General features: G+C 50.6%; 1 protein-coding gene across 1 annotated transcript in view; it reads left to right on the forward strand.

Moving 5' to 3' along the window:
- The window catches only part of MDH2 (malate dehydrogenase 2), a 189865-nt gene that overhangs the window by 100781 nt on the left and 62914 nt on the right, over positions 1–26170 (forward strand). The window contains exons 6-7 of the mRNA XM_069614943.1: positions 24117–24194; positions 24517–24616. Coding sequence (XP_069471044.1) covers positions 24117–24194; positions 24517–24616 — 178 coding nt within the window. The remainder of the gene's footprint in view (positions 1–24116; positions 24195–24516; positions 24617–26170) is intronic.

The raw sequence follows: 26170 nt of genomic DNA on the forward strand, positions 1-26170 counted from the left end.
CTGGCCACATCAGGATTCCGTTATACAAGTATAGTAGTTTTGGTACAACCAACATTTTCAGTAGGGCTCTGCGGCCGTAAAGGGACAGTGGTAGCCTGGTCCATGCATTGAGTTAGGTTTCCAATTGCGTGAGATAATGGGCATAGTTATTGGCAAACAGGGTTTGTATGTCCAGTGCTATTATGATGCCCAGATATCTTGCAGTGGTGGGAGACCAATGTAGGCCCTCCATGGCTACGGGCTGGGTAGTGGAGATGGTCAATGGGATTATTTTGGACTTGGCTTGGTTGACTTTGTATCCAGAATATTTAGTAAATTCAGCTATGTCCCGCAACACGGGGGCAAGATGGGTGTCTGGATTCCTGATGTATAGCATTGTATCGTCCGCGTAGAGGGAGATTGACTGTGGGGATCCCATTCTATGGATACCTCTCCAGACGTGGCTATGTCGCAGACATGCTGCCATACCCTCTATTGTCAGTACGAATATCAGTGGGGAGAGTGGACATCCCTATCTGGTTCCTCTTTGTAGTGTGAAGGTGGGCGACAGTGTTTTGTTGGTTCTTTCTTTGGCCGTGGGGTTGTTCAGTATTTTTATGAAGCGGAGGAAGCCTGCGCCAAACCCCATCTTCAGGATTCCAAACATGAACTCAACGAGACAGTCGAATGCTTTTTCTGTGTCTTGTGTACTGCCACCATCTGTGCCCGGTGGTCTAGTTGGGAGGTGCTGGCGAAGAAGCGCCTGAGGTTCAGGGCAGTAGAGTGTCCAGGAATGAACCCTGATTGGTCTGCGTGCACCAGTTTGGTCATATAGGGGTTAAGTTTGTTGGTTAGGTCCTTAGCGAAGATTTTTGCATTGACGTTGATGAGGGATGATGGTCTGTATGATGAGAGTGCGCAGGCTTGTTTGGTTTTAGTAGGACTGTGATAATGGCTTCTCTCATTGTAGGAGGGAGCGTTCCGGATTCAAGGGATTCCTCCCATACCTCCAAGAGTCGTGGGGCTAGTTCGTCACTGAGGATCTTGTAGAGGTCTGACGGCAGGCCGTCTGACCCTGGTGCTCTGCCCACCTTGAGGTCTTTTATTGCTGCTTGTAGGTCTTCCAGGGTTAGTGGCAAATCTATGGTGGCTCTTTCTTCTCCTGTGAGTCTGGGAAGCGGGAAGGAGTTCAGGTACTCTTGCAGTTCATCTGCTGATACTTGGTCTGAATTTGTGTAGAGCTTGCTGTAGAATTCTCGGAACACCTAATTCACTTCCTGGTGGACTACCTGGGTTATACCTTGATCATCCGCGATGCTGGTGATTTGTCTGTCCTAGTTCAGTCTTGATGAGGTTAGCCAGAGGTTTGCCGGATTTATTGCCTTCTCCATACCGCCTAGCTTCGATTGGTTGCGCTGTGTACCACACCTCCTGTTCTGCTAGTGTTGTAAATTTAAAAAGGGCTTCATGTATCTTGGCTAATGTAGCTGGTTCTGGGGTTTTTGTGTATTCGGTTTTGGATTCTTTGATGCATCCTTCTATTGGGGGTTAATTGGGTGCGTATGTCTGTGTGCCATGCACCTTGGAGATTAGGTGCCCTCTTAGCCAGGCCTTAAAGGATTCCCAGACTATTTGGTGTGATTGCACTGAGTTTAGGTTCCAATCGAAGTAGTCTTGCACCTCGATTCGTAGAGGTTCATGTAGTGAGATGTCTTGAAGGTCTGGAGGCATTCGCCATGGTTGGTGTTCCGGTGTGGGAGGCCCAGTCTGGATTTCGAGTACCACTGGCGAGTGGTCCGAGAGTGTTCTAGGCAGTATGCTGCATTCCTTTAGTCTTGGGGTATAGTTGGTGGAGTAGAGCCAGTAGTCAATTATGGAGCTCGACCCATGGACATACAAGTGAAACGTGTAATCTCTGGTGTCTGGGTGCATTTCTCTCCAGGCGTCGGCAACGGTAAGGATGACGTGGCTTGTTTTATGGCGAGTGTTGATTTGGAATTTGTCCGTGGTGGTGTGGATGTCCTGTCGAGCAAGGGGTCTAGAATTGTATTGAAGCACTTGTCTGCACTAACTGGCACTTGCTACCATCAAGCCGCTTTACCTATCGAATTTATTCCTCTATCCCATGTACTGCACTCCCTTCCCCCCTTGGCTTAGTAGGATCGTTTGACTCTTTCCACTGTTCTCCCTCCCCTGCCTTGGCGTGCCTTGAAACACTTGTGTATAGGCGCGTTATAAATATATCATATCAAGCCTCCTCCCCATATTATCATTGCTTCTGCGGTTGGAGATATCAGGGACACTATCTGTTGATAAAATTCTGGTGTGTCGACATTAGGGCCGTAAGTGTTCACAATTCTCCAGCATGGGGTCTGGCATGGATTCACATGCTCATGAATATTCCCCGTCAGGCTGGGAATCCTCGGTAAAGAAAAAGCCAGTATCAGTTTCGTTTCTGATCTGTCTTTCGTAGTAGTAACCAATCACTGATCTCTGCGTCATACTGACCACAGCCAATGACTGCCCTCTACCTAAGCCCCGCTTCTGGCAGCCATCTTCAGATTTTTACTGCACGTTCATGTGTTGGGATCCTCGTGCTATTGCTCTCGAGCGTTAGTGCTATTTTTTTCACGTTTTTTCTCAAAAACTTCGTTTTTTTCGGTCAAAAGAGCCTCAAGCTCCACCGACTCCATCCGATCAACGGGGACCCGTGTCGGATTCGTCTACGCCCCTCAAGGGTGAAGATTTCGTCGAGCTACGCTTTTGGAGGACTCCAGAAGTTTCTCAGGCCCATCTCGGACATGGCCCAGGAGAAGGGAAGCTCGGCGCCCGGAAAGCTGTTCAGGGTCTCCCCTGGATGCCAGCTGCAGAATGTCTTTAAGGAAGACGAACACTCCTTTTGTCTTTACTGCCTACATGAGGACAAGACGCACGTGGAGAAGGACTGTGCGTTTTGCGGCAACATGTCGGAGCGGACCATGAAGGACCGCCATCAACGTCTCGCCAACTGGCTGGAAGGGAAGAGCCCGTCCGGCGAGAAGAAGAGGAAGAAATCCGAGCGGTCTTCTAAGACCTTTGAGGGCGCCCCAGCGACGGGGGTCCAACACAAGGCCAACCACCGCGAGTCCGCTGGCACCGGGAGCGCCGAACGGTCGGGCTCTACGGGCGCCAGGCAGGGCGCATCCTCCCTGGCACCATCAACCACGAGCCAACGCTCTGGGTCGGGTAAGAGGAAGGCCGAGCACCCGGCGAAGCTCCTGGAGAGGCCCCGGTCGAGCTCGAAGGCCCCATCGGAGGGGGAGCGAGGCAGTGTCCCCCCCCCCCCCCCTCCTCAAAGAGAAGGCGGTGAGCGCACCTAAGGTGGTGAAAGCCTTAATCCATCCGGCCAAGACCTCTATCGAGACAGTCGCGGCGGCCCTGGCTCAGCCTGTGGAGGCTACACCAGTGGTGGCGACCTCGGGGCTCAGTCTCCCTGCCACCGCGGAGGGAGTCCTCTTTTATGCCCATCGACAGGACCCCCGTGAAACCTCCGGCGGAGAAGAAAAAGGGGGGGCAGGAGGTCGTCGTGGATTCGGCCTCAACCTCTGAGGAAGAGCTGATCGAGGTCTTAAGCCACGGCCTTGGCGTGGAAGAAGACCAGCCCGTCGGGAGGGATCCCGACGCAGGAGACAACGATATCGTCGAGGGTGCCGACGGGGCCCCTGACCGCCCGTCGGACTCCCCTCTGCCAGCGCCGCAAGACAACTCGGCGGCCATTTTGTTGGCTATACAATCCTTATGCTCAGAGATAAGGACGAGACTACCGTTACCACCAGCGGAGGAACCACTCCCGTCGGGGGACCCGGAACCAGGACCTTCTGGCAGCCCCCCCCCAAGAAAAGAAGGATTCACCCTCCACCTCCCTTTCAGCCGTCGCGCCCCGTTCAGCCCTCCTCCCCGTCCACGACTCGAGGGGATGACACGGGGACTGACACGGCCGCGACGGGTACGGACGACGAGGTGTACGACGAGGATCTGCCGTCGTCACCTCCCACCCGGGCTTCCCCGCCCGACGAGATTGGATCGTTTCACTCCATGATCGCCAGGGCATCCAAGCTCTTCAAGCTCTTCTGCCCTGAGGAGAAGAAGAAGGAAGGTTTCCTTTATCAACGGCGCGAGGCCAAGAGGAAGGCGGTCCTCGCGGTACCTCTACTGGATGATATTTGGGATGAGGGCCTCGCCCTCCTCAAGAACCCATCCACGACGCCGGCTAGAAGAGACCGGTACGAGAAGAAGTACCGGGTCCCGGACGAGGCCCCCTTGTGCCTCCGGGCACAGCCTACCCCGGACTCTGTCGTCTCCGCGGCGGCCAGGAAGAAAGCGGGGGGGGGGGGGCGGCCTCCACGTCGACCTCCCCACTGGACGGCGAGGGAAGGAAATTGGACACGATGGGGCGCAGAGTCATCTCGTCTGCAGCGACGACGATTAAGGCGGCCAACGCCTTGGCTATCGTAGCCCGCTACGACAGGGAGCTGTGGTACAAACTGGCTCCCCTGCTGGACTTCCTACCGGACGACAAGAGGGCGGATGCCCTGGAGATCTTGCAGGAAGGTGAGGTGGCGTCGGACCACGCCATCACTATTGCGGCGGACATCGCCGACACTGGATTTCGCCAGTTGGGCAACGGTGTGTGCCTTAGACAGCGTGGATGGCTCAAGGCTACGGACTTCCGTCAAGACGTACAGACCAGAGTCCTGGACATGCCGTTCGATGGGAACAACCTGTTTGGGAAAACAGTGGACGATTCCCTTCAAGCCATTAAAGCGGACACTGAGACGGCCCGGGCTCTCGGGGTTCTCCAGCAACGGTGGCCGCCCTTTCGGAGCGGCGGAGGCAAGGGCGCCTCCAAAGGTTCCGGCGGCGGATTTTCCACCTACCGTCAAGCGGCCCGTTCGTCGTCTCAGGAAGCTTACAGGGGACGAGGCAAGTCAGGCGGACCACGCCGTCGTCGCCAAGGAGGTCAAGGCGGCAAAGCCTCGTCGAAGCAGGATTGAACCGGCCGTGGGGTCGGGCCCCCACCGAAGCACCCCGGTGGGAGGCTGGCTGGCGAGATTCGTCAGCGTGTGTGGGAGTCCATCTCCACCGACCGTTGGGTGCTGGACGCCCTAGCCCAGGGCCACGCGCTCGAGTTTCAAAGAAGGTGCCCGCGCGTCCCCCCCTGTGGCCAGGAAAGAGCTTCACGTCCCTCAGCTTCTCCTGGAGGTAAAGGCGATGCTCAGGAAGGGCGCCATCGAACTCGTCCCAAAGAGGCTTCGGGTCTCCAGAGTTTACTCAAGATACTTCCTCATGAAGAAGAAGACGGGAGGATGGCGCCCCATCCTGGATCTACGACGACTGAACAAATTCATCAAAGCACAGAAGTTCCGGATGGTCATCCTCCAACACGTCCTGGGTCAGCTGGAGGAGGGCGACTTCCTGTCGCCGTTGGATTTGGAGGATGCCTATTTCCATATTCCCATCCTAAAGGGGCACCGAAAATTTCTCAGGTTCGTGGTCCAAGGGCGTCACTATCAGTTCAGAGCCCTTCCCTTCGGACTAAGGTCGGCACCCAGGGTATTCACTAAGTGCCTTGCACCAGTGGCGGCGCAGCTGCGCCGAGAGGGGATCCACGTCTACCCCTACCTGGACGACTGGCTCATCCGAGCCAAGACGAGGGAGCTCGCCGTGGAGCACACGGCAAGGACATCCAACTTCTCACGGACCTGGAATTCTCCGTGAACTACGCCAAGTCCCACCTGGTACCCGCGCAAGACGCACTGTTTCTGGGAGCGAAGCTCGACAGTGTCCCTTCTGGCCTCCCCGTCGGAGGAAAAGACCAGGGCCATCCTGGGCAAGGTACAGCGGATGTTGGTTGCCGACGCGGCCAAGGTGAGGTCCATCAAGTCCCTCCTCGGAATGATGTCTTCTTGCATCTACCTCATTCCCCTGTGCAGGCTCCGGATGCGCCAGTTGCAGGAGTTCCTGGACGCGCGCTGGATCCAAACGACGGGCAGCTTCGAGGAGAGGATCACTCGACGAGAGTTTCCGACGAGCGATCCGGTGGAGGGGCACCCACGCGCATCTGACGGCGGGCATGGACTTCCAGACCACCAGGAGACAGTGACCACGGATGCCTCCCTGGAAGGGTGGGGAGCGCACACCGAAAATCTGCCCGCGAGAGGCCTTTGGCTCCCGACGGAGAAGTCCCTCCATATCAACGTCCTGGAGCTCCGTGCAGTGTTTTGGGCCCTCAGGTCCTTCCTTCCGTCCCTCAAGGGCAAGGTGGTGAGTATCTTCTCCGACAACACCACCACCCTGTTTTACATCAGGAAACAGGGCGGAACCAGGTCCCCAGCACTGTCTAAGGAGGCGCAGGACATGTGGCATTGGGCCGTCGCCCAAAGGATGTTTCTGGTGCCGTTTCATCTGGCAGGGATAAAAAACATCGCCGACTCACTCAGCAGGGAGCTGCGCTCGTGCCACGAGTGGGAACTACGGCAGGATCTAGTGGATCGCCTCTTCCGACGGTGGGGCACACCCCAGATCGACCTGTTCGGAACGAACTCCAAGTGCCGGAGGTTCGCCAGCAGGTTTCCCCAGCCGAGGAGCATGGGCGATGCTTTCTCGTTCCCTTGGGAGGGCCTGTTCCTATACGCGTTCCCTCCATTGCCACTGCTGGTCCGGCTTATCGACCAGCTCAAGAGGTCACGGTGCAGGATGATCCTCGTCACACCTGCGTGGCCGAGGCAGATATGGTTCCCGGACCTTCTGGACTTGTCAGCGTCCCCGTCAATCAAGCTGCCAGTGGACGCGGATCTGCTCTCCAGGAAAGGAGGCGCCATCCACCACCACAACCCGAAGTCGCTGAACTTGCAGGCCTGGCTCCTGCAGCGCTAGAGTTTGGAGGATACAACATACCGGCCGACTGCAAAGAGGTTCTTGCAAAGGCCAGGGCGTCCTCGACTCTTAAATGCTACGGACACAAATGGAAGAGGTTCTCTGTCTGGTGCCACGCACAGAAGATTAACCCTCTAAGGATTACAGCTCCCCAAGTACTGCCGTACCTGTTGACGCTTGCCAAAGCTGGGCTGGCACACGCGTCCATCAAGATTCATCTTGCTGCGATCTCCCGATACACCAGAACCACGGGGCGGACGTCCTTGTGGTCTCATCGTCTGGTAAAGTTCATGAAGGGACTGTTCAGATCGTTCCCGCCGGTGAAGGCTCGGGCCCCGGCGTGGGAGCTCAACGTGGTGCTGACCAAGCTCATGGGACCTCCGTTCGAGCCTCTGCACTCGGCCCCGTTGAAGTTCCTGTCGTGGAAAACAGCGTTTCTTGTGGCCATCACCTCCGCATGACGGGTGGGAGAGAGCCAGGCCCTTTCCCGCAAGGCCCCGTACTTGACTTTTCACGACACGAGGGTAGTGCTCAGGACGCACCCCTCCTTCATGCCCAAGGTGCCGTCGGACTTCCACCTCAACGAACCCTTGGTGTTGCCTGTGTTCTTCCCGTCGCCTTCGTCGCCGGCTGAGAGGACTTTGCACTCGCTGGATGTGGCTAGAGCGCTGAAGTTCTACGTGGACCGCACGAAGTGTTTTCGGAAGACGTCACAACTCTTTGTGAACTTTGGACCTGTCAATCAGGGGAAGGCTCTCTCGAAGGCTTCCATTTCCAGATGGCTCTCCGGCTGTATCATGTACTGTCATCGGTTGGCAAACCGACCGCTGCCTGGCCGTCCGAGAGCCCATTCCACCAGAGCGATCGCAGCTACCACGGCGTTCCTATCTGGTGTGCCCCTGCTGGACATATGCAGGGCTGCTACGTGGAGGTCGACGCACACCTTCACGAAATTCTACTGCGTCGATCGGGATTCCAGGGAGGAGTCCAGGGTCGGCCAAGCAGTGCTGCGCAACCTGTTCGCCTGAGGTGAGCCTGGTGAGGAGGTAAGATTGCTTGATGTTGAGTTTGATGTAATGCTTAATGTTGAGCCTTTGCCACCTCCCGTGGTTGTGCATGTGTGTACTGCTATGTATTCTTTATTCATGAGCATGTGAATCCATGCCAGACCCCATGCTGGAGAAGGAACAAGTTACTTACCTGTAACTGTTGTTCTCCAGCATGGGTCTGTCTGGCATGGATTCACATGCGAACCCTCTCGCCTACCCCTCGGCGGCTCTTCACTTGGTCATACTGCCACTTCACGTGCTTCCAAATCTGAAGATGGCTGCCAGAGGCGGGGCTTAGGTAGAGGGCAGTCATTGGCTGTGGTCAGTATGACGCAGAGATCAGTGATTGGTTACTACTACGAAAGACAGATCAGAAACGAAACTGATACTGGTTTTTTCTTTACCGAGGATTCCCAGCCTGACGACGGGGAATATTCATGAGCATGTGAATCCATGCCAGACCCATGCTGGAGAACAACAGTTACAGGTAAGTAACTTGTTCCTTACCAGTTCTTGCCCATGTAGGGAGCCCCATATTGCACATTTTCCATCTGTATCTAGTTTAGTTTTTTGTACTAGGAATCCCAATCTTTGGTGAATCAATGTTAGGACTCCCTGTGATTGTGACGAGTAGTTTGTTGTGAAGACCGGACCCCAGGCGCGGCCAAATGAATTGGTCGTCCGTTCCGTAATGTGCGTTTCGTGTAGCAGAAGGATGTCGATTCTGTGTCCATTGGCGTATGCAATTATTTTGAATTCAGAAGCCCCCTCACATTCCACATTAGTAGTTTGGCGCTACTGGTCATCTGTTGGTGCACCATTCGTGGGGTGATTGTATTAAGATTTCTGTTTCGTTCGGTTTATGGCAGTCTTCTTCCCATTGCACCCATGCCAGGGTTTTCATTTTTTTGTAACATTTATGAACTCTATGAACATTTGGACGACATAACTTTGTCCTGTGCTGGCAACTGGCCAGTGACTTTACCTCTCCCCCACCCTCGCCTTCCCCCCAATCGGGCGGTGTATCCCTCATAACCATATGCAACTTGCAAGCAACAACTTTTGAATTTGGTGAAGCTGGGGGGCTCGTGTGGCCTGCGCTGTAACTGCGCCACGGCTTCAAGTGCCTTGTAGAGCGATGTGCTGTTGGTTATTGTATTCTGGACTTTATTGTTGCTTTACTTGTGTTTTTGGGTAGAGGTACTTGTATCAGGTCTCGTTGGATGGCTCTGGGATGTGGCGTTGGATAAATGCCATAGCGTTCTCTGGTGATTCAAAAAATTGTTTTACCTGCATGCTAGATGCGTAGCTTGGCGGGGAACAACATTGCATATATTACTTTGCGTTCTCTGAGTATTCTTTTCACGGGGTCAAAGGATCTTCGGACAGTTTGGACTCCCATTGAGAAATCAGGGTAGATGTGGACTCGGTTAGACTCGAATGACAGTGGGCCTTGTTCTCTTTCCCGGAGGAGGATAAGATCCCAGTATCTATAGCTGAGTAGTCTGGTTATAATAGTTCTTGGTGGTGCTCTGGGCTTGGGCGGAGGAACTGGTGCCCGGTGTGCCCTTTCTATTAGGAATTGTTTTGAGAATGGTGTTTCTGGGAATAGTGAGTGGAGTAATTGTTCCATGGGCACATTGGCGTTGCGTTCAGCCACCCAAACCACTCTTATGTTGTTCCGTCTTGATCTAGATTCTAAATCTTCACATTTGCTTTGGAGGGTCTTGACATCTTTCTGGATCTTATCCATGGCTTTGCTTTGGGAGCTTGTGGTGTCTTCCAATGTGGATACCCTGTCTTCTGCCTCTGTGACTCTTGTGTTGAGTGTTTTTATTTCTGTGCGGATGGAGGCAATGTCACCTATGTCGTCCAGTTTGGCGTTCATGGATGCAAATCCTTTTTCCATAGCAGCCATGTATGGGGCCATACATTGTGTTGAGCGGTCAGAGGGATGATTGTCGGGTGTTTCAGTGGGTTCAGGGGAGTGTTCTTGATTGGGGGAGTTTGCAAATGCATCCATAGGCCCCCTTTTCTTTTCCTTGTTTTTGGCGCCGCCTGCCATGTTCGTGCGTTGGGTGTGGGTTGTTTTATTTATGACACTGTCCTGTGGGTCCAGGGCAGAGCGCGTGGGAGAGCTGGTGCCCTGACTTCAGTGATCAGAGTTCGGTACTTGTGCCGGGAGGTCTGACTAGGTGTTCGCCCCCTGGTGTTGTGGTGGGTGCGAGTACACGTATTACCCTTTGCTTCAAGGGTCAGAGCTTTGGTATGGCTGCTATGGGCACTGGACTGGGGAAGATGCAGGTGGTTATACTCCTTTGCAGATGGCGCTATATGCCTAGAGTTTGCTACACCGTGACATTATGGGCAGACTGGCACTTGTGTTGCAGGCGGGTTGTCCGCTGCTGTTCTGAGTGTATGTCTGGTGTGAAGGTTGCCCCTCGGGTCTGTCATGGTGCTTCAAGTTGTGTGTGCAGGGCTAGGTGGCAGCTGGCGTGAGTGAGGCTCAATTGTTTCCTCGTTGCCAATCTGGATAATGTATTTGGGGTCAGGGGGGACTGCGGTCCGTGTTCCTTTGCGAGCCCGCGGTGGTGTTCTCCCCCACCCACGTACCTTGATGGCTCTGCCTGACCCAGGAGACTACCTCCACATCGTGGTATTCCTTCCCGCCTCCGGGGAGCGGATCGACCAGAGTGCAGTTAATACCCCTGGTCTGGCCCTAGGTGCCCGCTTCGACCCGGGTCGGCGATTATGTGCGGGAACGTCCGGGATGGTCACAGCAGCACGCCAGTGTTTATCCCTTGGTGGCCACGGTGGTAGGCAGCGGCATAGTTCAATCCAGGCCTGGCAGTATCGGGGAGTGTGCGCGAGGGGCACTGCAGCCGCGGCGGAGGGTGGAGGCTACCGCCTGCAGGCATCATGCTCGTCTTAGGGGCTCCAGCCCCGGGAGGATTTTTGGCGCGAAGGCGCGCGGCGGCTAGGCGAGACGCCCAGAATTGGAGATGGTGTTTCCAGGCGGTGCAGGCGGCTCTGAAATTAGCCCTATTTGTTCTGGGGGTGTTGATGCTCCTGTAGGGCGCGCAAAAATGCAGGCTGTCGTGTCGACCCGCAGTATTTTCTTTACATGATTTTTGTTGCCGCAGAGTTCACAGGTCCAGTGGCCATCTTGTTCGTCGCAGCGCCTCTCTAATAATGCTGATTTAAAAATAACTATTAAATAAAGAATTTTAACTAAAAAAACCTTGAGTGTAAGTGATACTTGGATACTTGTATTGGTGGATTTCATTGTTACAGCTCACATTTACCCCCTTGAGAAGTCTGGCTGCTCAGTCGCACTACCAACTTGTGTAGTAAAGACCTATACCAATAGGTGGGTTACCCAATACCAAGAGGACGAGGGTTGTGTACTCTCCCACAGGGTTACTACATCAATTCTTGCCTAACGGCGCCTCCAGCCTCTGCAAGCCTTCCCTGGAGATGTTGTGTCTTCTCCTGAGCTCCTACCTTCAGCTCAGTGACAATTCTTTAAGGTTCTGCGCATAGGTGCTTTCATCCAATGACTAGCATGATCACCACGCTTGCTGCTCTGTCAATTCCTGCATCCTCCTTGTCTCAGTCCTTGGTGGGTGGGGGGGGCGGGAGAGAAGAATTGAAGTCCAAAGATATTAACTGAGGCTTTAGGTGGTTGTGGGTAAAGTTTATTGATGTTTCTGATGCATAATGAAGGGTCTTAATGAGGCCACATGGAAAATCACTCCTACCTGGAGAACTAGCATAGCAATAGGCCATTAGGGCATTGGGCAGCAGGGGTCTACCTCATGGCAAAGCCCAGAATATCGCATCTCACCCAATGGAGCCATGACATCCTCAGTGACAATCTCCTCCCTCATGTAGCTGGCCCCAGGGTCAGGTAGCGACTGCCGTCCCCTGGGTACATGGGAAGACGCTACCGGCAGGGAATCCGTGATGACTACATTAGGTTTATCACATGCAACAATGCCTTTCTTTGGGTTTAAATCTTGGATTTTGTCTATTTTGTATTTTTGCTGATCCCTTTGTCCAAGGTAACCACGTTGTGTCCTTAAAATGACTGTTCTGATTGAGTGGTGCTCTCTGTGATCCCATATGTACATCTCAATATTGATGCCAATCTGTTTAGACCAGTGCAGGACACTGGGCTCTCCTTCTGACTGCCTGTGGGGATTTTCTAGGCTGCGTGGCAGTCCTACTGACCAGTATGATTGGTCATGTGACCCCTTTGGCCAGCTAGTTTTGCCGTGGACATACGTGCATGCCTGCTACCCGCTTCCCTCTCTTGATGTTTCATTGCTGCTTGGAAGAAACACGTTTGCCGACCACCTGATGGACATTTTCACACTGTTGCCATTTTCTGCTTTTCTGCTGGTTCAAGACTTAAATGCTGGATGCATTTTCTGAGCCACCAGGTTATTTTCCTTCGCTCTGCTGTGCTGCCTTTGGCTCCAAGGGTGCTGGGACTTCAAAACCCTGCCTGATCTACTGAATAGGATGTTTGAGGGATATTTGTGCTAAGCTTTCACCAGGCTTGGACTGGCACATAGAGGAAGACCCGAAATTCAGGCCGGGTATACTAGTGCGATCAGCTGTTTTTGGTCAATGTGGGCTAGTCTGATTTACTTCACTGTGCAGCTTGTTATTTTGATCAGTGTTACTAAACACTAAACTGCTCAATTGGGTACTACTGAAAGTATATTACTAAAGAATTGAGATTCCATTTGCAAAGGTCAGCCACTTTTTCATTGGTGTCCGCGGTAATTTTATGTCCCATTCGGACCCTGGTTGCCACCCTTCTTTGTGCACAGCCACCGGAATCCAATTTTGTGAGTGCCTTTGTCTTTGCAGAGTATTCTGCTCAGGATGTTTCACTCGATGCTTGAAGGTCAACATTGCGGGAAGGCAGTTTGTTCCATTTCTTGGCCATAGGGGTAGTCTGCTGCTCGGTGTCCAAGCCCCTGTACATTCGACCCTGTAAAATGCAACTTGGAAAGAAGCCTATACTTATTCTGGTTGTTTCTGAGTTGGAGCTTTTTTTTGCTGAAACTACAGATGTGAGTACTTGCCTCCTGGGTCCTGAGGAGGACAATTGTTAGATATTAACATTCATGGGGTCTCTGGCTAGGTGTTTGGATTCTTTAGAGGAGTGTCTCTACCTCTGGATCTGTTCATTGGGTGTTTTCTCTGGTCCTCCCTGGGGTGGTTAGTTGCAGAATCTGTGCCTGTGCGGTAGAACAAATTTGCATCCTTTAAAGCGCTGGCTCATTGACCTTATCCCACTGATTCCTAGAACTTTCTACTTGTACTGAAACTCTCCTTGTCACATTACGGTACTTGCTCCGGGACATTTTTTATTGTACCCACAAGGTGCACTGTGCTCTGGAGGAAGAACTAGAATGTAAGGGCTTACCAAAGGTTGTGATGTAAAAGTATTGCTCTACACTTCTTTCATTGTAAATATATTATCACACTGTAGCTATTTTTTTGTAACTCCATATATCTTTCACTAGAGTGCATTGCAAAGGTAACTGCTTCTGAAATGTCTCTAACTCTGGGGATCCTTTGGCTACGCTTTTTAAATGTTTCTTGCCCTCCATCACTGTTTAATTACTATGTGTACACATTTGTGTTATTGGAGTACTATGCCCTAGAGGGTCTAAATAAATGTATCAGTGGGCCTATCTTATTAGTAGATTAAAATGCCTGCCTCCCCTTTTTTCTTATCCTTTACCTTTGTGTTGTCCCTACTCCTACTCCTGCTTTGGTTGTATTTTTAGGATGTTTACTTAGTTGTGTAGGCCCATATGGGATTTTACTGTATGCTAGGTTGTGTAGTTCACGTGCATCCGCCCCCTAATAATTTGTTTGCGGTCTGTCATATATTTTTTACATTCTGTCTTTATAGTGTATTAAGTATTATACTGTGTATTATGTTTTAAGCACTTATTTGACTAGCGAGATCTGTGTAATAACACGTATATTGATGTAGTTTGTTTTGTAGAGGAAAGTGTGTGGACCAATTGTTCCTTTTTCGTGTCGATGTTCTAGGTGAGAATCGAGCATTGTCGCTGTCTACATTACTTTGTGCTGTTGGCTTCCCTTTGTCAGGTGTTGGCTCTTCCATTAAAGCCAGTGGTTGTATAGTCCTCTTCAGAGTGTTGTACAAATAGACTCCACTTAAATGACACGTCAGCCTGGATGAAAGTCTGCAGGGGTTTGTCTGGGCAGAATGTAGAATACAATACCTCTGGCCTCTAAGTCCTTTATTTGTTTTCATATCCCCATCTTGTGATCTCATTGTGTTGGACTTTAATTATTTCTGCCTTGGTGTCTGGGGAAGACTTTTGGATGTTAGTGTTTGATGAGTAGGGTGGTGAATATTGTTGGTCTGTATACATGTGCAAGTGTTAAGTAAGTGTTAGGCAAGAATTGATGTAACCTTGTGGGAGACTACACAACACTTGTCCTCTTGGTATTAGGTAACCCACCTTTTGGTATAGGCCTGTACTACACAAGTTGGTAGTGTGAGCAGCCAGGCCTATCCCAAGAGGGTTAAATGTGAGCTGTAGCAATTAAAGCCACAAATGCAAGTAGCCAAGTAACACTTGCTCTCAAGGTTTTAGTTATAAATAATTATTTATTTAACAGTAATGTTTAAATGAGCATTCTTTAATAAAGAGCAATATATGTAACAATCAAATACTTTAAAATACTTTTCCAGAATCAACACAAAGCTAGTAGGTACTCCTTTTAGAGATGCTTTTTACACACTTCCTACACCCTGAGGTGACTTCACTAACTAGGACAGTAATGGCATATCACTAATACACTTTGTAGATTTTGAGTTTTGTAGAAAGGGATGGTTAAGTGACGGAAAAAGGTTAAGAAGTGAGGTATAGGGGTCACTGCTCAGTGTAAATAGTCATTCACTATTTTTAAAGCAAAAGGTGTTTACGGGGGGGGATGTATATCAACAAGGATTAGTGAACAATGTAACAGTTATTTCAGGTGCAGGCGGGCTGACGGCCCAAGGCCACTTGGGACAAGAACAATCACAGAACCAGAGCTGTGTATTGCTACACAGCAAGCCCAAATGCACTCCAAGGGGTTAATAATCTCTATAATGTTTCTCATGAACATTAACGCTGTTGTGGCGAATATTTGCTGTTGTGGCGAATATTTAAGTACAAACCTATCTTAATTTCTTCTACACTGAACTCAAATGGTTGTTAGAAATGCAACATTAGAACTAAGCATCAAACCTAAAACATCAATTTCAAATGTATAGATAAATCAGACCCTAGGTTATAGAGAACACTTCATAAAACAATAAATAGATCCAATCAACAGACTTCCAGGTGAAGTCCCTTTTGGGTATCAAAAGGTAACCAACGCGTTTTGGTTCATAGAACCATCTTCAGGGTATGGACTTCATTGTTCTATTCACAAGAATGTTCATTGCATGGACCCTGTAGGGTAATAGAGAAAGGGAGCTTATTCAATGCTACCTCTCGAAGATGAAGGAAAAAGGTTAGACCGGTTCTCAGAGCATGTGAGCACTTTCAATCTGCCAATGAAGTCTAGATAAAAACCTTTCCCAGCAATAATAGTTAAAAAGTTATCCCCTCTGATGGACAGTAAATATCCAAGTCAAATGGACTAGCAGAGTCTGCAGGGAGCCAGGACAGCCAAAGTCAATTGGAACAGTCAATGGAGCTGAGCACTGCTTCGATAAGTCTTGCACAAAGTTAGTATGTTTGAAAGGAATTCACTGTAGGGTCAGAAGCTGTTAAACTTGTGAAGGGTAGAGCTGAAATCCACTCTAGCAAAGTAGCTACTGCAAGTCTCAACTGAGAAGAGCAAAGCTAAAGAAACTGAGGTAAGTACCCCAAGTCAGAACAGTACCTTTTGGTTAGAAGAGTGGTCCAGCTGGCTTCTGTCTGGTTGCAGTGATGCAGATCCTGGGTTCCTGGGCCTCAAGTTGTGGGGACAAGAGGAAAGACGTCTGGAGGACTGCGGCAGCAATTCTGAGGTTGGTGGCAGCGATGTACTCTTTCAGATCAGCTGCGCTTCATGGTTGCAGTGCTTGGTAAACAGCACCACAGCAGATCTTGGACACCAGTTCGACTTCCTTCACTCCTGCATTCTGGTGAGGGGACTCGAGCTCTGGTCATCCTGCTTCAGGAGGATCGTGGGGAGCCATCGTACAGGGAAAGCACTACCAATTCAAGGCCCTCCCCTTAGGACTGAAGTCACGTCCAGGGTGTTTACGAAGTGCCTGGCACCAGTGGAAGCCCATCTGCGTCTACAAGGGATCCATGTGTACACATACCTCCACGACTGGCTTATCCATGGCAAGTCCAGGGAGGTCGCTGTCGAGCACAAGGACAGGACCGGCCGGCTGATGACTGGTCTGGATTCTCTGTGAGCTGTCCAAAGTCCTGCTTCATTCCATCACACAAGACGCTGTTTCTGGGGTCCAGGCTCAACACGGTCTCCTGCTTGGCATCCCCCTCGGAATAGAATAGCGACCAAACTGTCCCAACACCCCCCCCCCCCGCTCCCTGTGCCCCCGTCCCTAAAGGGCAAGATGATGAGGGTCTTAAATACCACCACCACAATGTTCTAAATCAGGACGTGGGGGGGGGGGCACCAGATCCCCAGCGCTCTCCAGAGAGGCGCATGACTTGGGGTAGTGGGCCGTTGCACAGGGGATGTTCTCATTCCATTTCACCTGGCAGTAGTCAAGAACACCAAGGCAGGTGCGCTCTTGCTACGATTGGGAGCTTCGTCAGGATCAAGTGGACAGCCTCTTCCTCAAGTGGGGCAGACCCCCGATCGATCGATCGATCGATCGATCGATCGATCGATCGATCGCTTTGCGACTGCAGTGAACTCCAAATGCCAGATTTGCCAGCAGGTTCCATCAGTCGAAGAAGGGTTGTGGGGACTGGTTCTCCTTCCCATGGGAAGGCCTGTTCCACCATGCGTTCCCACCATTGCCTCTCCTGCTGCGAGTCATCAAACTGAAACTGTGCCGATGCAGGATGATTTCTCATCACCCCGGCGTGGCCGAGGCAGATTTGGTACCTGGACCATCTCAGCCAGTTGACGTCTCTTCCTGTCAAGCTGCCATTTGTCACGGATCTGCTCACCAGAGAAGGAGGCGCAATCCTACATCATGAGCCAGGATCGCTGAACCTGAAGGCCTGGCTACTGCAGCCTTGCATTTCAGTGGGTACTAGCTACCGGCGGACTGCAGGGAGGTCCTTGCCAGAGCGTTGTCGACTGTGCTATGGACACAAGTGGATATCTTTGGCATCGTTGTGCCGGACGCAGAAGATAACCCTCTGAGGGGATCTGCAGATCCTTTCGGACTTGTTGTCCTTGGCCAAGGTGGGGCTGACACACGCCTCCATAAAAGTGTATCTGGCGGCTATCTCCTGCTACACCATCTCTCCCGAACAGTCGTCTTTGAAGAACTCCTTGACTAGACGGTGTGACCAAAGGACTGTTTCAATAGTTCCCGGCGTGGGAACTCAACGTGGTGCTGATGAGTTTCATGGGTGGGGGGGGGGCCCTCTTCGAGCCTATGCTTCAAGCCCCTCTTGTTCCTTTCGTGAAAAACTGCTTTTTTCGTGGCCATCACCTCTGCCAGGAGGGTGGGTGGGATCCAGGCCTTGACCAGCAAGCAGCCTGATCTGACTTTTCACGACACAATGGTGGTGCTGTGGACACACCCCTCCTTCATGCCAAAGGTTCCATCGGATTTCCACCTTAACAAGCCTTTGATGCCTGGTTTTTTTTCCCAACAACTTTGTCGACGACTGAAAGGACTTTGAGTCGCTGGATGTGATGCGTGCTCTGAAGTTCTATGTGGCACGCACAGTGTTTCCGGAAGACGTCACAACTTTTCGTGAACTTGGTCCTGTGAACCATGGAAAAGCTTTGTGCAAGGCTTCCATTTCCAGGTGGCTCTCTGGCTTTATCACGCACCGTCACCGGATGGCAAACCGGCTGTCGGAGCCCATTCCACCAGAGCAATCGCTGTGATGACAAGGTTCCTGTCTAGTGTGCCCCTGCTGGACATTGCAGGGCTGCTACGTGGTCTACGCACACATTTGCAAGATCCTACTGCGTCAACAGATTCCAGGGAGGAGTCCAGGGTCGACCAAGCAGTGCTACGCCACATGTTCGCTTGAAGGTGATCCCTTTCCGGAGGTAAGAATTGCTTTTGTTGAGCCTTGCCGCCTCACGTGGTTGTGTAATGACGTACTCCTATGTATTCTTAACTCATGTGACTACATGCCAGACACATGCTAGAGAACAATAGTTACAGGTAAATAACTTGTTCCTTCCTGAGCAACTGTTGAAAGCTCTTCGGTAGTGCAGTTGGGAAGGTTTCTAATGAGAATAAATACTTCTAACTTGCCGGATCTATGCGAACATACCAACTCAAGAGGGTCTCATTACTTTCTAGGTGAAATGCACATCAATATGTCAGTATGGTAACACTCACGTGCATGCCGTGACTCAAATTCTAGGCAATTCTCATAAGCAGCAAGCACCCTAGAAGCAACTCAGTGAGGTGTAGGTGTGATAGAGCAAGGTGTTGATTTCCCCTTAATTTATGGTGGGGATTCCAAGTTCAAAGGATCCTGTTCCAAGTGTTTCCTTATGTTTGACATTTGTATATCCCCTTTTACCATTTTTGATTCCAAAGCATTGTGGCTTGAACGCCCATGGAACGTAGTCCAGGAGAGTACTGTAGTACGACGTGCATGGGTGCAGCCAGTGATGTGTAGCTGCATAATAGCGTTGGCTGTGGCTGTGAAAGGGCAGTACAATGTGTGCATTAAGACCAATGGAAATGGTGTCTGCATTCTGGCGGCGCTGGTGCTTGAGGATGATGTGTGCAGCCAGGCCGAATTATTCCAGGGGTGTAGCTGCGTTCTAATTGTTTGGTGCAGAGGAAAGAATTTGCATATTGGCGTGTTTGAGTGTCTGTTTTCCAGGGGACCTTGTTTCTGTTCAGCTTCCAGTCCCTGGCAAGCGCGAGGAATCTTCCTGTAGCTTGGTGGGTCACATTGTTTGAAAAATTGCTGGGTGGCGAACAGGGAGGTCAGTCCAAAAAATAATTTTCTTATTGCACATCTGCTACTATTATCCTTGGACGGCCATTTGTTAGAATGGCTCCCTGATGGGTATTGCTACTTGGTTATACCCGGATAGTCGGGATTAGCAAACAAATATGTCCTAGTGCATATCTTGGTATAGTTATTCGTAAGGATTAGCAAGTGAGGCACTTGCTAATGGAATAGTGCATATTTGCAGATCAGTGATTAAGTGCCGATTTAGTGCAAGGGTGTCTAGTTTTGCTAGATAAAAATACTGGTCGTTCTGTTATTTACATTCAATTGTTGGGGTGATTAGCAGCTTAACTGTTGGACGGCCCCCCGATATCTAGTTCAGCTCTGGGATTCCAGGGGTGTAGTGTTAGCAGGCGGGTGCCTTCTAGGGCTGATGTGTGGTGGATAATTGCATGGCCTTGATTAAGCTCCAGAGTGTTGGTGCTTGCGTTACGAGTCTGGCACACTTGCCCTTGATTACTGGTGATGGCTGGCTCTAGGCCTTAGCATGTGCCGAGTTCCTGTGAATGAGGTGATTAATGCATTCCGTCAGGTGCAGAGTTCTGTCAGGGTGCCACTGCGATTGGAATTCATGCCTGGACAGATGCGCAAGGCTTTGGGGTTGGAGATGTCAAGGTTTGACCGTCTATGGTAGGGTCTGTATTCAGCGGGTACTACTCCAGATGATGGTCTAGATGATAGGTCAGGTGGTTGTGCGAAGACTGGTTTTGAGTGCCTTCCGGAACGCCATGTAGTTCTTGCTATGTCTATTGCGTGGAGGTCATCCCAGATACAGATGGGCGTGTTTTTGTTACGTGGGTTGGACGGAAGCCTGGTTGCACAGGGTCCAGGAGGTTGTTAGATTCCACAAAGGCATTGAGCTGTGAGTAGGCATTGCGATCGAGTTTTGCCAGGAATCTGGTGTTGGAGATTGGCCTGTAGTTGATGGATAGTAAAGGTTTGATGGATGCGGTTTTTTTTAAATTTTTTTTTTTTTTTTTTTTAAAGCAGAGGTTTGACGTGCAGTTTAGAAGGCGTCTGGGAACTTGCCGGAGCTGATTAGGCCGTTGAGGATGGATCTCGCCAGTTCTACTGCACAGGTGGAGGTGAAGATTTCTTTGAGGAGTGAGGCGGGACAGGATGAAACTGAGCCTGAGGATCGGCTGGCTGATAGTTTTGTGAACTCCTCGCTCGAGATGGGGGTGAAGGAGCAGGAAAGTTTCTTGGGGTGAGGGTGGGTGAGTCTGGTATAGCAGATGCAGAGCAGGTGGACAAGAGGGCGAGTTTGGCGTTGATGCTGGCTGTGCTGTCTAGGACTGGTTTTTGGAAGTGTTCAGATGGAGAATTGCAGAGTGTTTGTTTGGAGGCAGTCGGCGGTGTGGTGCATGGTGGGTTCAGGAGAGAATGAGGGAGTTGTTTAGCCAGGAGTCGAAGATTTCTATGGGTAGTGGTCTAGTTGTGGTCAGGAGTGACGGGAGGGCGCTTTGTAGTGCTTCGGCTAGGTCTGGTAGTACCATGACCTTTTTCCAGCACTTGACCTGAGATGTAGGGGTGGAGCATGGCAGGGGGATGGTGGTGGTGTGAGGATGGAGAAAGGAATGGCCTAGTGGTCTGTCCAGATGATAGGGGGAGGTTGCGAACATGGAGACTAGGTGAGCGGAGATGGCGTCTATGGTGTGGCCAGCAGCATGTGTTGGTCCTTGGATATGCTGGGTGAGGTTGAGTGCCTCCAGGCTGTCGACAGTGGTAGTCCTGGAGTTGTTGGGGAGGTTGAACCAGATGTTGGTCAGACCATAGGGTGAGTGCTGGGTGGGTAACTAGAGTGGCTTCAGTGAGTTGCATAGGCTGTTGGTGGCTTCAGTGAGTTGCATAGGCTGTTGGTGGCTTCGGTGAGTTGCATAGGCTGTTGGTGGCTTCGGTGAGTTGCATAGGCTGTTGGTGGCTTCAGTGAGTTGCATAGGCTGTTGGCGAAGTCTGTCATAGCCCGGGGGTCTGTAGACACACAGGAAGCTGTGTGAGGGAGTAGGCCGAAGAGTTTGACTAGGAGGGATTTGCATTTAGCAGTGCTGGGGTATGTTTCAGTGGAGATGTGAGGTTTGTGCAGGATGGTTACATTGCCGCCTCCTGAAAGGTCTGTTGTGGGCAATGAGTGAGTAGACTGGTGTGAATGCTTCGTAAGCGATAGGCTTTAAGTCGTCCGAGAAACTGGTTTCGGTGATGAGGCTAAGATCGGGGTAATCGGAGATCAACGATGCTGTTTGTTCTTGGGTGTGGAGCGGGCATTGAAGAGGAGGCAGGTGACTTTGTCTGAGGTAGAGGGAGCAGTGTTTGCCAGGGTGACGGGGTTGGCCTGTCTTGGGTGGTCAGGGTCATCTGAGGTGGGGAGACGGTGGTGGGGAGACAGTGTTGGGGCGGGCAGTGAGATGGGACGGTCAGAGATGGTCCAGGACAGGGGGTACTGTAGTGGGTCCGTGAAGGGCTGGAGGTTGTTAGAGATTGGGAAGAGAGGGCGGGCGGTCGCTGATCTTCAACTGGTGTGTCGTGGGGAGAACAGTTTGGGTGTTGGTGAAAGGCTGGGGAGGTGAGGGGGGTGGTCATTAGAGGTGTGTGGTTATGGGGTTGTAAGTTGAAGGTCATGTTGCCTGGGAAAGGGGGGGAAAGGTGGAGGAAAGGGGAATGAGGAGAGAATGGGGGGGCACATTTACACAGAGGGGTGTTGAGGGGGTGTGGTAGTGAGGGTGGCAGAGGGGAGGTGGATAGAGGTGTAGGGCAGGTGAGGCTTGCAGAGTAGAGGGTTGTCTACCACTCAAATGTGCGTTTGGGTGCTGAGAGAGTGTGCGAGAGGGTCTGCAGGAAAGTGGGTAGAGGCTTTGATTTGGGAATGGGCAAGACGCGCCACGCTCGTTCAGTTGATGGAGCTTGCCGGGTTAGGCCCTTTAGGGGTGGTCTGTGTGGTGGGGATGGTGGTTGGTGAATGGGCAGAGCTTACAGAGGGAGGTGTGTTCACGATAAGGGGGGTGGAGGTAACACTTGGCAAGCGTAGGGTTTGTCCCAAGCTGTCGCAGTGCCCCTGGGATTCCTCTTGGGCGGTTGCCGTGATAGTGGGGCAGGTCGAGAGTGTAAGTGTCAGTCTGGAGGGTGCTGGGGGACAGGCCCCCCCCCCCCACACCCTTGTGAGGGATGAGCTGAGGCCGTTATCTCGTGGTTTGAGTTTGTAGCAGAGGGGGCTGGGACAGGAGAGGATTCGAGGGGGGAGGGGAGGGGCAGGGTGTGCTTCTGAAAGTTGTGCTGGCGGACGGACCGTGTTTTTTGGAGCACCAGAGAGCTCCTTTGGTCTGAGAGTTGGATGCTGGGCGATGGGATGCATTGGGAGAGGCAGGGGCTACTGGCGAGGCTATGGAGAGGGGATGCGGGGGCAGGGAGGGAAAGGGCTTTGGTAGAAACGAACGACAAACACAATCTTATCGATGTGAGAAATGGCTAATCTAATACAATAAGGTAAGAGTTTAGATACGGTTGACGAACAGTCTAACTAGACGGGAGAAATGGCTAACATGCAGGTAACAAGCTTGTGGGTAATAAAATCGGTAGGGCAGTTTGATGGGGAGCAGTAATGGCTGGTCCCCCTGTCCGGACCTTACCTTGTCAGTTTCTGCAGGTAGACATCTGCTCTGCTGGCGAACACGATCTGGAGCTGCTTTTGCAGGAGCTGCCCTTTGCCTTGAGGCCATCAGCTGAAAAGGGGCTGCAATGGGCAGTAGGGCTGCCCTAGAAGAATGACTTATGGGAGCACCAGGGCCAATTGCGGGTCGGTGGTGGCCGGTGAGGTTGAAAACCAGGAATGGGCTTTAGGGCTGGGAAACCGGGACCCGGCACAAGCTATAGTATTTAAATTAAGCCAATCCAATTAGTTTAGGCGCAGGAGCTCAGGACCCGCAAAAGCGTACCAACAGAGGCTGCAGTTGAAAAATGTGATTTGTGGATTATTTTTTCCCAGCCTACTTCACTCCCCCACTAACATTGGTCCATGCTGGACAGCAAAGTAACAATTGCTTTGGTTTGCAAGTGTTTTTTTTTAGCCGTGAAGATTTATTCTTTCTATTTTATTTGAACAGCCTGGTGACTTCTAGTTCATTGTCTTATGGCAGTCGAAGATTGGCACTTGACTATTGCTAACAGAATTTGTCTTGTAGTTCATGTTCAATTTGTGTGATAAACCCTTAGGCAGACTGACGCCTCTACAGTCCTGTCCACATTTTCACTAATATTTGTCTATTGTTGACTACTTGTACAGTTGGTAGAACAATTAATCTTTTATACGATTAATACATTAAACACTGCTTTGAAGAGTTGCTTCATCTGTAGACACCTTTTAAGAGATCCATCCCCCAATATAAATATGGCTTATGCAGAAACATTTCATAAATATGGCTTATGCAGAAGCATTTCATACATATGGCTTCCTGCGACTTTGATGCCCTTTTTCCTGAATCCATGTCTGTTCGAGTGAGCCAGTTTCTGTGCTAATACTGTCCGATTTAAGGATGGTGCCTTTTTTGGTCCCTGCAGTCTTATTAGATTTCCATTGTATCCAAATTGTTTATCAAGTGCTGGAATCGCTGCATCACATGGTGTCACTTTAAAGCTTCTGTGTGACTTTCATTTCTGCTGAAGCCAGTTTCTGATGACTGTTGTGAAGCAGCGGCTAAATATATTGATTACCAGCATTCTAACCAAAGTGCGACTGGTTTGATTTGGAGCTTTTTAGAAGTTGGGGAAAGGGTGGTTTTTGAAGCAGGCTAATGTTCCATTAGGGATTTTGAGTTTGGAATTATTCAGAGTTTTGTGTTCTGCTCATAAATGCAATTCAAACTGAAATTCTCCTGTGGCATATCCTGCCTTTTAACCCATTATTAGATATTCCACTTAAGGTGGTGATTTGTATTCAGTCTCTTCTTAGATGTCGCTTCCTCCATTTCTACTCTTTTTCAAATGCTCTTATTTCTTGCAGGGGTTGGATCCAGCTCGTGTCAATGTCCCAGTCATTGGTGGCCATGCAGGAAAGACAATCATCCCAGTCATTTCTCAGGTTTGTGTCCTTTTCGTGTTTTGCTATTCTGCGCTCATATTTGCCTATAGATTAGTGTGCACATACCATTTTAACTCCTTTAAAATAAATGGTTGCCTCTAGTAAAGAATAACCAATTTGTGTATCTAGCTTAGAGATTACATATTGGTGTTCGTCCCACTTCAGACTGCTACCCCATCCAAATTGTTACTATTGTGGAGCATTGCTTGTGCATTTGCTGCATATGTTAATTAGACTTTCTGGATTCTTAGTATAAAAACAAATGTTCCACTTTGCAAATGGTTAGTGCCATGTTTTTAAAGCGTTTTTCCCCCCCTTGCAGTGTACACCAAAAGTGGAGTTCCCACAGGACCAGCTGGCTGCTCTCACTGGGCGCATTCAAGAAGCTGGCACAGAAGTTGTCAAAGCTAAAGCTGGAGCAGGTGTGTGATGTGGCAGAGCGCAATATAAGCATGTTCAGATTTGAAGCACCCATGAATCCTAGGCTTGACAGCATTGCATGCTACTTGGGTAGAACCTCATTTGGGAGCTGTAAAGGCATTTTTTTGTACACCACCACCTCTCCCCTGTTGAGGGCTGTACATCCACTAATCTCTAGGTACGACAAAAGTACCCAGCCAAAAGACGACCCTTTCTTAAAGGCAGGTAGAGTGGCTGAGCAATCCGCCATAGCGCACTCAGGAAGGGCTAGCAAGCAGGCACAAATGTACAACCAGTTTACCCACAAATATACACCAAACTTATGTATAAATGTATGTTACACATTTAAATTTCAGTTCAAATAAGTAATTGCACATAACCAACAGTATAAAAATAAGAATATTATAAAAAATGAAATGTCTTTGAGGAATGTTCTCATACCTATACTTGTATGTGGTATGTAATAATCCTGGTGGCCCTGTACTGGCCCAGGCAGACCTGGTTCTCTGACCTCCTGCAGCTGTGAATCCATGAAAGATACCAACGCTGGAGAAATGGATTTACAGGTAAGCTACTCCCTTACAACCCGTGGGGGGGAGAGGGTGCCAACAGATTGATGGAAGCCGAGCACACAAGGGAGCAGGGAGCAAATTGGGGAGGGCGAGGGTGGGCAATGGGCAGCACGGGATCCACAAGCAACCAGGATGGTGACGGTGAGGAGCAGATCATGAGTCGCGGGGTAGGGTGAGGAGTACAGTGTGTGTGTACCTACGTGTTTGGGAGGAGCCATTCCTTTAAGAGGAAGGTTTTGAGCTCTTTCCTGAACTGTAGAAGCAATGGGACAAGTCGAATATTGACAGGGAGGAGGTTCCAGAGTTTTGGAGCGTAGACCGAGAAGGCCTGTGTTCTGGTTCCTTCCTGCACTGTCTGAGTTGAAGTTCCTGGCCTCCTAGAACTACCTAAACACTTGTTGTGTACAGGAAGAATGTCCAGGGCAATTAAGTATCCCAAAGTCACTTTAGATTTCAAAGGTGAGTTTATTTTTCCTTAGGAAATAATGGTGCAAAAGTCAGCACGACATCTGCGTATATCGTGGGAAAACATATGTCTGTTTATCCCACCGGTGGTGCTGTGTGTGTCAAACTACCCTTGCGAGCACCAGGGGAGAACCCAGTGATGAGATCCAGAAGTCTGTTTGATAAGTAGGAGAGGTTGCAGCACAGCAGGAAGCCCAGTTCCCCCACCCCATGTTAACCAATGGGTAATGCAGAAACTGCCCATTTCAGAAATGTCTTTACCCTGGACCAGTGGGACCCCTGAGTGTCTGCATACAGAATAGCTCTCCCCAGGCCTTCGATCAGAGGCAAGTACCCACAGTGTTCAAAAAGAATGCTCCAGACATCCTGTAAGTACATGGTTTCATTCTAGGTGCCGTTTAGAGATCTGGCTCACAGGGGCTCGAACCCTGGACCAATGAAGGCCCAAATGACCAAAAAACAAATTGACACGATGGAGCCTCTGAAGCCAGCAGTGAAGGCACCAGTGAGGAAGACTCT

The sequence above is a fragment of the Ambystoma mexicanum genome, chromosome 9, assembly GCF_040938575.1.
Source record: "Ambystoma mexicanum isolate Mex_15411 chromosome 9, UKY_AmexF1_1, whole genome shotgun sequence".
NCBI classification, from domain to species: Eukaryota; Metazoa; Chordata; class Amphibia; order Caudata; family Ambystomatidae; genus Ambystoma; species Ambystoma mexicanum.